Source organism: Nicotiana tabacum, chromosome 7 (assembly GCF_000715075.1).
Source record: "Nicotiana tabacum cultivar K326 chromosome 7, ASM71507v2, whole genome shotgun sequence".
Taxonomy (NCBI): domain Eukaryota; kingdom Viridiplantae; phylum Streptophyta; class Magnoliopsida; order Solanales; family Solanaceae; genus Nicotiana; species Nicotiana tabacum.
This window is the reverse complement of record NC_134086.1, coordinates 112,937,608-112,950,715: the sequence shown is the minus strand read 5'-3', so window position 1 is coordinate 112,950,715 and position 13,108 is coordinate 112,937,608. Positions and strand designations below refer to the sequence as shown.

Genomic DNA, 13,108 nt, shown 5'->3' with positions numbered 1-13,108 from the left:
CGACGATCATTTTGTGTCAATTCCGAAACGACATAACTTGTGGAGATCTCATCACTTTCTTTATTTTCAGGTACCTGAACTTTTTCGGGAGTTTCATGAAATGTTATGTCGTGGGATCTTCTAGAACTTATTATGATCATTTTGATCATTAGCTCCTACTATTTTTCAAGGATTGTTACCTTTAGAACCGATTGGTCTACCACGCTTCATGCGTACAGTAAACTCTATCCTTCAGGGACTTTAATTTTAATAGGAGCATTTGCAGCTGAAATATGATATTTAATTTTGGATAAGCAAATGCTTTTGGCATTCGACTTGAATTATCGTCTAAGTGAGGATCATGATAATTCGATTCATATAGCATATTTTTCAACTGTTTATTCCATCCCCCAAATATTAGAAAAACTAACATATATCCCCAATCATCTTTGGGAAACATATCTTTATGTATTATGGTAGAGAAATTAATCATATACCACACATCAAAAGATAGTAAAAATATTTGGTTTCTGATCCTAAACCAATTGTGAAGGGAGGACTTATCATATATTGTTGATCTGATGCATACAAGTGCTGCTATATGCAATTTAGAAAATCTTAGACCAACACATGAAGCTTTGTTCTCATAAGCAATGGTTTAGCCATTAATAGGAGGTATTCAATGCTAAACCAGCTTGGATATAAACCAGCATTATCAAGATGAACTGTCTTGATTTCATAATCTGAAAATTATGCTCTTAATCGAGAAAAGTAATTCAAAATGCCAAACTACAGGTTGACAATCATTACACATATAACCATCTCATATATGCACCTATAAGTGGTTCACATGATAGGTGAACGGGCCCATATTCACCTTTTATATATTTCAGAATCAGGGGTCTTAGTCCCAACTTTAGCTGGTATAATCAATTCATTATGAGAACAAGCAACACATGAGAATTCCTGAAGAATCTTCTAGTTCTTTAGTATATGCTTATCTGAATTCTCAAATAACTCATTTAAGTTTATCATGTCATGTGATATCTCTTAGTAAACTTCTGGTTTACTATGGCATAAACTTTTGCTTTGGTAAACTTCTGGTTTACTGTGATACATGATATAGTACAAATTAAAGAATAAGGCGGGTAACTTCTTACATACATATTATTTTACCCCCTATGATTGTGGAAACATGAAGATTATCAATCTTCCAATCATTTGTAGTCTCAATATGATAGTCATTTGTATTAGTAAACTTCAAGTTTACTACAACATATGTTTTGACCATAATCATATAATATGAATGACATATTTGTATATAAGCTCTTCGAGAGCCTTCATTTATTATCCACAATCTAATATTTATCTGACACTACTGGTGTCATGTATTCTTTAGGCAAACATTTAGCTCTTCAGGAGTTGTTGATACATTTTGTACTATCAAATATTGCTCAGACACTGCTGGTGTCATGAGAGAAAATCACAATCAAATAAACAATGTTAAACAATTGTTTAAGCACACGAAAACTCCTCTTCATAATATTTTTCCACTTCAGGAGGCAATTTCAATTATGTTACTTCTTCAGGAGCAAATTTAAAATACGAAATATTGAGTATATATTCTCTCAATTATATTAACTTTTCTGGAGGTGAATTATAATGTATTCACATCAAGAGCGCGTTCATATTTACCCGACTTATTAGTATTGTCATATTCACTTTAGGGAATGAATTAATATTATCAAAAATTCTCATCCTTCAGGAAATCGAACATAATTATCAGAATGCGCATTAATCACATCAAATTGTGATGCCTCAACCTCTTTTAAAATATTTACTACTTCAGGAGCAAATCAAGGCGTGCATTTAATATAGAGAATATTTATGTAGTTTATCTTCAATTGTAACCATAGAAAGCCCAAATTATCACTTATGGTGATCATAGACATATACCACTTCTGGTGGTTAACAAAATATAATTACAATGAGATATATGAAATATAACTACTTCTGGTGGTTGTATATTTCTTGCAAACTCTGCTAGAGTTTAAGTTGATCTAATAATATTATCCATATTCTTCAAAATGACATAAATAAGATATATTATAGTAAACATCATTATCAAATCATAATTTTTTCTTTATGTACAACAATTATATAACCATACTATCTATTACAAACAACAAAAATTAAAATATTTACATTTCTATAGATTCATCACCGATTACATGACTTGTTTCTCCTTCTGGGAGTGCAAGGTAATCAGTTACATCCAAATGCATGAAGTCTAAATTATCTTCAGAAATAAAATTTGCTTCAGCATTTTTCTCTGTCTTCTTTAGGGAGGTTTGATAAAGCTCAACCAGGTGCTTTGGCGTACGACAGGTACGTGACCAGTGCCCTTTTTCTCCACATCTATAGCATGCATTTTCTGCATTTGGTGCTTGCACCGCTTCATGCTTTTGTTCCTTCCTTTTCCACTGTTGGTGGTGAGGAGTGTTCTTTGGTGCATTATTATTATCATGATTAGAGTTTTTTTCCCGACCACGACTGGGGCCACGACCTTTTCCACGTTTAGCCTAGTGGAAGTTCGTCTCATTCACTTTAGGGAATGGACAAGAACCAGTAGGTCGGCTTTCATGATTTTTCATTAATAGCCCATTATGTTGCTCGGCTATAAGAAGATGTGAGATAAGTTCAGAATACTTTTTAAATCCCATATCTCGATATTGCTGCTGCAGGAGCATATTCGAGGCATGAAAAGTGGTGAAAGTTTTCTCCAACATATCATGATTAGTAATATTATCACGACATAACTTCAATTGGAAAATAATTCTGAACATAGCAGAATTATACTTACTGATAGATTTAAAATCTTGTAGCCTTAGATGAGTCCAATCATATCGTGCATGTGGAAGAACGACCATCTTCAGGTGGTCATATCTATCTTTCAAATTATTTCACAGTATGACTGGATCTTTAACGGTAAGATATTCCATTTTCAGGCCCTCATCAAGATGATGGCGTAGGAATATTATTGCTTTTACACGGTCTTGGTTTGATGCTTGATTTTTGTCTTTGATGGTGTCTGCCAGAACCATCGCATCAAGATGAATTTCAGCATCAAGCACCCAAGACATGTAGCATTTGCCCGATATATCCAGGGCTACAAATTCAAGTTTAGAAAGATTTGACATTATTTAGGAAAAGAAAGTTCTTACCTCAGATACTTTCAAAATATTTGCTCGAGATGGCAGAGTCTCGTGCTGATAACGTGTTATAAAATAAAGACAATAAGTAAAGACAAGTATAGAGAAACTGATATATTATTCGAATTCAAACTGATGTACATAATGAACTGAAATCTCTTCTATTTATAGAAGAAAGGAAGCTACTGTGTAAGCTGCTACTATACCAGATATGGATAATCTTTTACTGAGAGCAATGTTTATCCGTATCGGAGTACTGAAATGATAAGCTTATTATACCCGATATGGATAATCTTCTACCGGGAGTAATGTTTATCCATAACTAGGTACTGAAAGGATAAGCTTATTATACCCAGAATGGATAATCTTCTACCGGAGATAATATTTATCCATAACTGAGTACTGAAAGGATAAGCTTATTATACTCGGTATGGATAATCTTCTACCAGGTATAATGTTTATCCATAATTGGGTACTGAAAGGATAAACTTATTATACCCGGTATGGATAATCTTCTACCGGGAGTAATGTTTATCCATAATCGGGTATCGAAGTGATAAGCTTCTTCAGGAAGCTTATTTCAAATAGAGTACTTAAATAGATAAATATATTTACGGTGGAGTCCCATATGGATAAGCTTCTTCAGGAAGCTTATTTACAACGGAGTACTAAATGAACATCCATAATATAATATATTTATAACACTCCCCCTTGGATTTTCATTAAAAGATAATGTGCCTCATTAAAACCTTACTAGGAAAAATCACGTGGGAAAAAATCCTAGTGAAGGAAAAAGAATACACATATTTAGTAATACGCATTACTGGCTGCCTCATTAAAAACCTTATAAGGAAAACTCTGTGGGAAAAACCTTAGTAAGGGAAAAAGAGTACAACGCGCATTTTTCTCCCCCCGAAGAAAACCTTTTTCAAATATTTAAATCTCCGCATTCCAATCTTGTATACCATATTCTCAAAAATTGATGTTGGTAAAGACAATCTGTTGGATTGTCACTTGAACTAATTTGATGTACACCAATGTCACAATTTTCCTGAAGATCATGTATGTAGAATAATTCTGGTGAAATGTTTTTCGTTCTATCTCCTTTTATAAATCCTCCCTTTAATAGTGCTATACATGAAACATTGTCTCCGTATAATATTGTGGGTCTTTTATCACATTCTAACCCACATGTTTCTCGAATGAATCACTGATCTCAATCATATGCACTCTCTGCTTGCCGGTTTGAAATCGAGCTTTATGGGTATCGGATAAATAACCTGCATTTGAATTACCAATATGATCTGCACCAGTTTTGTTAGCATTAGCAAGATAAATAAGTGCACCATCTACACCGAGATAGAGTATTTCAGGACCAAGGAGCTCTTCATCCTCTTCTAGAGGTTGTAACGGATCCTTATTCACTTCAAGTGATTGAATATTCATTGGTGTACTTAATGGGTACACTTTTTCCATGTAAAAGTATTTTTAAGACCCTCTTGGAGCTCTTTCGGAGTTCCAATAAGATTTATGTCACCAACATAAACAGCAACTGTAACAAATTTTGATGACATTTTTTTATAAAAATACATGGACAAATAACATAATTTATGTAACTTTTTTTCAGCAAATATTTACTGAGGCGATTATACCACACGCACACAGATTACTTTATACCGTACAAAGATCTTTATAATTTGATCGAGTATATTTCTCAAGACTTTGAATTATATACTTCGGGCATTTTCAATCCTTCAAGGATCTTCTTATAGATTTAGCCAAATAAGTCATATAGGTTAAGACTTATATCTAAATGGTATGACATCTTCAAGTGTCTGGACTGCTAGTCCGATCCTCACAATCTTTTACAATATTGGGCACTATATTGTATTAAATATATCGTCGACGATCATTTTGTGTCAGTTCCGAAGCGACATAACTTGTGGAGATCTCATCACTTTCTTTATTTTCAGGTACCTGAACTTTTTCGGGAGTTTCATGAAATGTTATGTCGTGGGCTCTTCTAGAACTTATTTCCTCCTCATTATGATCATTAGCTCCTACTATTTTTCAAGGATTGTTACCTTTAGAACCGATTGGTCTACCACGCTTCATGCGTACAGTAAACTCTATCCTTCAGGGACTTTAATTTTAATAGGAGCATTTGCAGCTGAAATATGATATTTAATTTTGGATCAACAAATGCTTCTGGCATTCGACTTTATCGTCTAAGTGAGGATCATGATAATTCGATTCATATAACATATTTTTGAACTGTTTATTTCATCCCCCAAATGTTAGAAAAACTAACATATATCCCCAATCATCTTTGGGAAACATATCTTTGTGTATTATGGTAGAGAAATTAATCATATATCACACAACAAAAGATAGTAAAAATATTTGGTTTCTGATCCTAAACCAATTGTGAAGGGAGGACTTATCATATATTGTTGATCTGATGCATACAAGTGCTGCTATATGCAATTTAGAAAATCTTAGACCAACACATGAAACTTTGTTCTCGTAAGCAAAGGTTTACCCATTAATAGGAGGTATTCAATGCTAAACCAGCTTGGATATAAACCAGCAATATCAAGCTGAACTGTCTTGATTTCATAATCTGAAAATTATGCTCTTAATCGGGAAAAACAATTCAAAATGCCAAACTGCAGGTTGACAATAATTACACATGTAAGCATCTCATATATGCACCTATAAGTGGTTCACATAATAGGTGAACATGCCCATATTCACCTTTTATATATTTCAGAATCAGGGGTCTTAGTCCCAACTTTAGCTGGTATAATCAATTCATTATGAGAACAAGCAACACATGAGAATTCCTGAAGAATCTTCTAGTTCTTTAGTATATGCTTATCTGAATTCTCAAATAGCTCATTTAAAAATGGCAAATGAAAACTTCAAGTTTATCATGTCATGTGCTATCTCTTAGTAAACTTCTGGTTTACTGTGGCATAAACTTTTGCTTTAGTAAACTTCTGCTTTACTGTGATACATGATATAATACAAATTAAATAATAAGGCGGGTAACTTCTTACATACATATTATTTTACCTCCTGTGATTGTGGAAGCATGAATATTATCAATCTTCCAATCATTTGTAGTTTCAATATGATAGCCATTTGTATTAGTAAACTTCAGGTCTACTATAACATATGTTTTGACCATAATCATATAATATGAATGACATATTTGTATATAAGCTCTTCGAGAGCTTCATTTATTATCCACAATCTAATATTTATCTGGCACTACTGGTGTCATGTATTCTTTAGGCAAACATTTAGCTCTTCAGGAGTTGTTGATATATTTTGTACTATCAAATATTGCTCCAACACTACTGGTGTCATGAGAGAAAATCATAATCAAATAAACAATGTAAAACAATTGTTTAAGCATACGAAAACTCCTCTTCATAATATTTTTCCACTTCAGGAGGCAATTTCAATTGTGTTACTTCTTCAGGAGCAAATTTAAAATACGAAATATTGAGTATATATTCTCTCAATTATATTAACTCTTCTGGAGGTGAATTATAATGTATTCACATCAAGAGCGCGTTCATATTTACCCGACTTATTAGTATTGTCATATTCACTTCAGGGAATGGATTAATATTATCAAAAATTCTCATCCTTCAGGAAATCGAACATAATTATCTGAATGTGCATTAATCACATCAAATTGTGATGCCTCAACCCCTTTTAAAATATTTACTACTTCAGGAGCAAATCAAGGCGTGCATTTAATATAGAGAATATTTATGTAGATTATCTTCAATTGTAACCATAGAAAGCCTAAATTATCACTTATGGTGATCATAAACATATACCACTTCTGATGGTTAACAAAATATAATTACAATGAGATATATAAAATATAACTACTTCTGGTGGTTGTATATTTCTTGCAAACTCTGCTAGAGTTTAAGTTGATCTAATAATATTATCCATATTCTTCAAAATGACATAAATAAGATATATTATAGTAAACATCATTATCAAATCATAGTTTTTTCTTTATGTACAACAATTATATAACCATACTATCTATTACAAACAACAAAAATTAAAATATTTACATTTCTATAGATTCATCACCGATTACATGACTTGTTTCTCCTTCTGGGAGTGCAAGGTAATCAGTTACATCCAAATGCATGAAGTCTAAATTATCTTCAGAAATAAAATTTGCTTCAGCATTTTTCTCTGTCTTCTTTAGGGAGGTTTGATAAAGCTCAACTAGGTGCTTTGGCGTACGACAGGTACGTGACCAGTGCCCTTTTTCTCCACATCTATAGCATGCATTTTCTGCATTTGGTGCTTGCACCGCTTCATGCTTTTGTTCATTCCTTTTCCACTGCTGGTGGTGAGGAGTGTTTTTTGGTGCATTATTATTACCATGATTAGAGTTTCTTTCCCGACCACGACCATCACCACGACTGGGGCCACGACCTTTTCCACGTTTAGCCTGGTGGAAGTTCGTCTCATTCACTTCAGGGAATGGACAAGAACCAGCAGGTCGACTTTCATGATTTTTCATTAATAGCCCATTATGTTACTCGGCTATAAGAAGATGTGAGATAAGTTCAGAATACTTTTTAAATCCCATATCTCGATATTGCTGCTGCAGGAGCATATTCGAGGCATGAAAAGTGGTGAAAGTTTTCTCCAACATATCATGATTAGTAATATTATCACGACATAACTTCAATTGGAAAATAATTCTGAACATAGCAGAATTATACTTACTGATAGATTTAAAATCTTGTAGCCTTAGATGAGTCCAATCATATCGTGCATGTGGAAGAACGACCATCTTCAGGTGGTCATATCTATCTTTCAAATTATTTCACAGTATGACTGGATCTTTAACGGTAAGATATTCCATTTTCAGGCCCTCATCAAGATGATGGCGTAGGAATATTATTGCTTTTACACGGTCTTGGTTTGATGCTTGATTTTTGTCTTTGATGGTGTCTGCCAGAACCATCGCATCAAGATGAATTTCAGCATCAAGCACCCAAGACATGTAGCATTTGCCCGATATATCCAGGGCTACAAATTCAAGTTTAGAAAGATTTGACATTATTTAGGAAAAGAAAGTTCTTACCTCAGATACTTTCAAAATATTTGCTCGAGATGGCAGAGTCTCGTGCTGATAACGTGTTATAAAATAAAGACTATAAAGTAAAGACAAGTATAAAGAGAAATTGATATATTATTCGAATTCAAACTGATGTACATAATGAACTGAAATCTCTTCTATTTATAGAAGAAAGGAAGCTGCTGTGTAAGCTGCTACTATACCAGACTAATCTTCTACTGAGAGCAATGTTTATCCATAACGGAGTACTGAAAGGATAAGCTTATTATACCCGATATGGATAATCTTCTATCGGGGGTAATGTTTATCCATAACTGGGTACTTAAAGGATAAACTTATTATACCCGGTATGGATAATCTTCTATCGGGGATAATATTTATCCATAACTGGGTACTGAAAGGATAAGCTTATTATATTCGGTATGGATAATCTTCTACCGGGGTAATGTTTATCCATAACTGGGTACTGGAAGGATAAGTTTATTATACCCGATATGGATAATCTTCTATCGGGGATAATGTTTATCCATAATCGGGTATCGAAGTGATAAGCTTTTTCAGGAAGCTTATTTCCAATAGAGTACTTAAATAGATAAACATATTTACGGTGGAGTCCCATATGGATAAACTTCTTTAGGAAACTTATTTACAACGGAGTATTAAATGAACATCCATAATATAATATATTTATACCACTGACATATTATTCTTTCTTGGTAAACTTCTTTAACGTCCAGCAATTATTACTCTGGATAGGTAGAACAGATGAATCTGGGAGAGTTTCCACCGTTCTGGTCTGAGTACCATTAGCACATACGTACCTAATCGCTAAGTGATTATTAGCCTAAGAGCAAAAACACGACTCTACTAAATTGCAATTTTTATCGGAGTAAGGAAAATTACTTTGTTTCTTTTGTCAAAAAATACAGCAATTTTTTTTGAACTTTCAGACTTTTAGACCTTTATTTGACTGCTACCTTTAGTGCTTCAATCAGAAATTCAACGATCGATGCTCAGCTTTCTGTCTTTGCACGCGTTTTATTTTTCTTTGTGAATTGATCTCCCTAAACTGTAAAAGTAGATAACTAAGGACAACATTATATTATTTCATTTTGTAATAGTAACAACAACGGGGTGGTGGCGCAGTTGGCTAGCGCGTAGGTCTCATAGCTTCCGTGTTATCCTGAGGTCGAGAGTTCGAGCCTCTCTCACCCCATTATCATTTTTCTTTTTTCTCAGTGGCAATGGCCCTACCAAGCCTATGTATAAATGGAAGAATTTTCCACACAGCCATTTATGAATTTTGTGTTAAACACATGCTTTCTACGGTTCAACCAGGTATGGTTTTCTATTTTTGAAAGGGGATAAACAACAGTTTCAAGTCCAGAACCTTTTGGTATTTCGCTTGTATTACACTTGGATCACTTTTGTAGGAATAAGACACTAGCTACAATGCACATTCTAGTTTTGGGGACAGTTGAAGATGATAGTACGACAAAAGCATCCAAGGAAGAGTACCATTCATGTACAATAGCTGAATATGTTAGAAGTAATACTCAATGATAGTCAAAACCTTCAAAATCTTAAACATAACTCAATTCCCGTGGACTTGCATTCTCATATTTCCGGTAACTTAATAAACAGTCCATACGATCTTTTTCACTTTGACGAATTGTTGAATTTAATACTTATAGTACAATATGTGGGTTAACAAATTGATTCGAGGACATTCAACTTCTCTCTTTTTTGAGGTAACCAAGAGCATTACTGTACCGCAAGGCCAGACCAGGTCTAATGGTTTATTGCAGTACGGAGCTTCCTGCAACAGTGAATAACATTCTCGAAATCTAAGTTCCAAAATATTGGTGTCTCACCAATACTGCAATATACGAAATACTACGATAAAGTCTATCTTCTCCCACCACAGTCATATTGTGAGATTTTAAATGGCTTCTCCAAAAGTTGATTATTATCAAGTCTTCATTGAGAAAACCCTCTAACATAAAAAATCTCCATAAAACAAACCACCATCTTGAGGCTTGTTATTCAGCAACGGGTGATAGTTCAATGAGGAGACAGCTTGTGTACAAACAGATATTCAATGCCGAGGCCATTTAATCATTTCCACCCAAGCCTGGACAGTTAACAAGGTAGATCTTACAGCTGGTAGTCTTGGACATGGTCATGCATAGCAACTTCAGGAATTCCCGAACAGAGTTTGTTAATTGATCTTGACGCTGGAACAGATAAACAAGAGGTATCAATAAATTACATCTTCTTTTTCGGGTCACCAGTAGTCCCTGCAGGAACAGGATCCATCTTTGAAATGATGAAACCGATTCACATCCCTTACAATGATCTCTCTTTCATATATTTTCGAGATAAGTTTTATAACAGTATGACAGTCTCCACAGATTCTAAGATTCTTTGTCACTCGGAGAACTGTATCTGGGCTTGTATTAAGAATGCCAAAGGCAATGGCCAGCCTCTCACTGTGACTACTCAGATTTTGCTCTTTCTCCTCTTCACTCACATCATGCAAAGCAAAAGTAGTATCTGGAATGTAACCAGCCGCTCTTATCTTGGCAGGCAGTGCCTCTAAAAACATGTATATTTGTTCTGCCTGTGGATGAGATGTATCTCCTCCAAGGAATAAATGGGCCTTTCCTTCAAATTCAATCCAACTACATCCAGGATTCTTCATAATACGTTGTGATTTCAGTTGGATCCTCAAGTAGTTCACTTCCTCCCACATCCCAGCTTCTGCATACATATTTGAGAGCACCACATAATTCCCACTGTTGTCTGGTTCCAAGATAAATAACTTTTTAGCTGCTAATTCTGCAATTTCTAAGTTGCGATGGCTTCGACCAGCAGCTAATAACGAACCCCAAATGCTTGGTCCTGCTGCCATTGGCATTTGAGAAATGAGGTTATATGCATCCACCAATCGTCCAGCACGACCAAGTAGATCAACCACACAAGCATAATGATCGTGTCCCGGCTCCACAAAGTAAACGGAACTCATACAATCAAAATATCTTAGTCCAACATCCACAAGACCCGAGTGGCTGCAACCTGATAACAAGCCTGTAAATGTAATCCCATCAGGCTGTACACCAGCTCGTATCATATCCTCAAACGTTGAAACAGCTTCCTGCCCACAACCATGGGATGCGTAAGCAGTAACCATTGTATTCCAAGCAACCAACTTCTTCTCCTTCGGGTTCATCTGATCGAAACACAAACGAGCATCAACCAGACTGCCACATTTCGCATACATGGCTATAAGAGCTGTTTGCACCGAAGGATTCTTCTCCAATCCGGTCTCTCTAGCAAAACTATGTATCTTCCTCCCACGTTCTAGTTCAGCAGAGTGCGCACATGCAGGTAAGACACTCATAATCGTCACCCAATTAGGCCTCACCTCCGAGTCACGATCCAACATCTTATCAAACAATCGCAACGACTTATCAGCTAAACCATTCTGAGCATATCCAGAAATCATTGCTGTCCACGACACTATATTCCGAGTTGGCATTTTCTCAAACAACTCCTCAGCGTATTTGAATAACCCATCCTTCATATACCCAGCAATTAATGCATTCCAAGACGACACATCTCTCACGGGCATTTCATCAAACTGTTTGCGAGCCTCAATCAAATCACCACACTTAACGTACATATCAATCAAAGAAGTGCCTACATAGATATCAAACACCAACCCACATCTCAATATTGAGCCATGAACACATTTCCCCAACCAAATATCACACAAGTCGGCACATGACTTGAACACAAAAGGATAAGTAAAATTGTCACCACGCAAACCCAAAGAATGCATTTGGAAGTAAAGCTGTATTGTTCTATCAGTAATCCCATAAAGGGTAAGTGCTCGAATCATGGCATTATACAGAAGCGAAGAGGGTTCAGTGGCATTATCGAAAATATGTGAGGCGGAGTCGATTTCACCGGAGCTGGCATACATAGCGACCATTTTCGCTGCGACTAATCCATTGGGATAAATCCCTCGAACGGCCAAGTGAGCGTGAACTTGTTGGCCAAGTTTGAGGAAATTCTTGCCAATCAAGTACTGGAAAATAGGTGCGTAAGAAGAGGGCGGAAATGAGTTTTGGTACAATGGTTGCAAGAGGATTTTCAACATCGTATTTCTGGAAGCTGCTCTCCGTCATGGAACAAAGGAAAAATCGAACTTTGGAGCTGATTCAATTCAATATGGAAGTTTACATGTCCACTTCTCATCATTTGGTTATTCTCCTTTGCATTTTCTGTTCAAATTTTACAAAGTATTGTACAAGTTTTTTACTTGTAAATAATGTATCTGTAGTTTTAACAAGAGAAAGGAAAGAAAGAATCTATTCAAATCATGAGTACAAGTTTAAGGAGTATAAAGTTGGCTAAGATTAGCAATAGACGATTTTATACATGACTATATGTTCTTAGAATGAAGTTTATTTGTTGCCCACCATTAAGACATGTACTCTTTGATCTTAAGTTTGTAGTTAGGGGTTTCCTGAAAAATCAAAAATTCAAACAGTTAAATTTGTTATGTGGTTTATAGACAAGCGAAATGATTTAATCCAAAAACGATAATGAAATAAGACTAAGAATAAGATTTAGCAATTGAAATTGAAGAAGAAAAGAAGTCTGGCTCCGAGCGTAATGCCTCTGAGGACAAAAAATAAAAGCAATGATAAAATATGAGTAACGTTGTTTAATTGAGAGCAAAAGTAAAGTACATCTTGTGTTTTCCAAGAATTTTCCT

General features: G+C 35.1%; 1 protein-coding gene and 1 non-coding gene across 2 annotated transcripts; one reads left to right on the top strand and one right to left on the bottom strand.

Moving 5' to 3' along the window:
• Nucleotides 1-9,453: 9,453 nt before the first annotated feature.
• TRNAM-CAU (transfer RNA methionine (anticodon CAU)) lies at nt 9,454-9,538 on the top strand. The gene is given in 2 exon segments: nt 9,454-9,491; nt 9,503-9,538. It is a non-coding gene; the product is annotated as a tRNA-Met (tRNA).
• Nucleotides 9,539-9,885: 347 nt separating this feature from the next.
• On the bottom strand, nt 9,886-12,775 carry LOC107814965 (pentatricopeptide repeat-containing protein At3g62890-like). Its single transcript, XM_075217502.1, has one exon. The coding sequence runs from the start codon at nt 12,485-12,487 to the stop codon at nt 10,610-10,612; it is 1,878 nt and encodes a 625-aa protein (XP_075073603.1). The 5' UTR covers nt 12,488-12,775; the 3' UTR covers nt 9,886-10,609.
• Between the last annotated feature and the right edge of the window lie 333 nt (nt 12,776-13,108).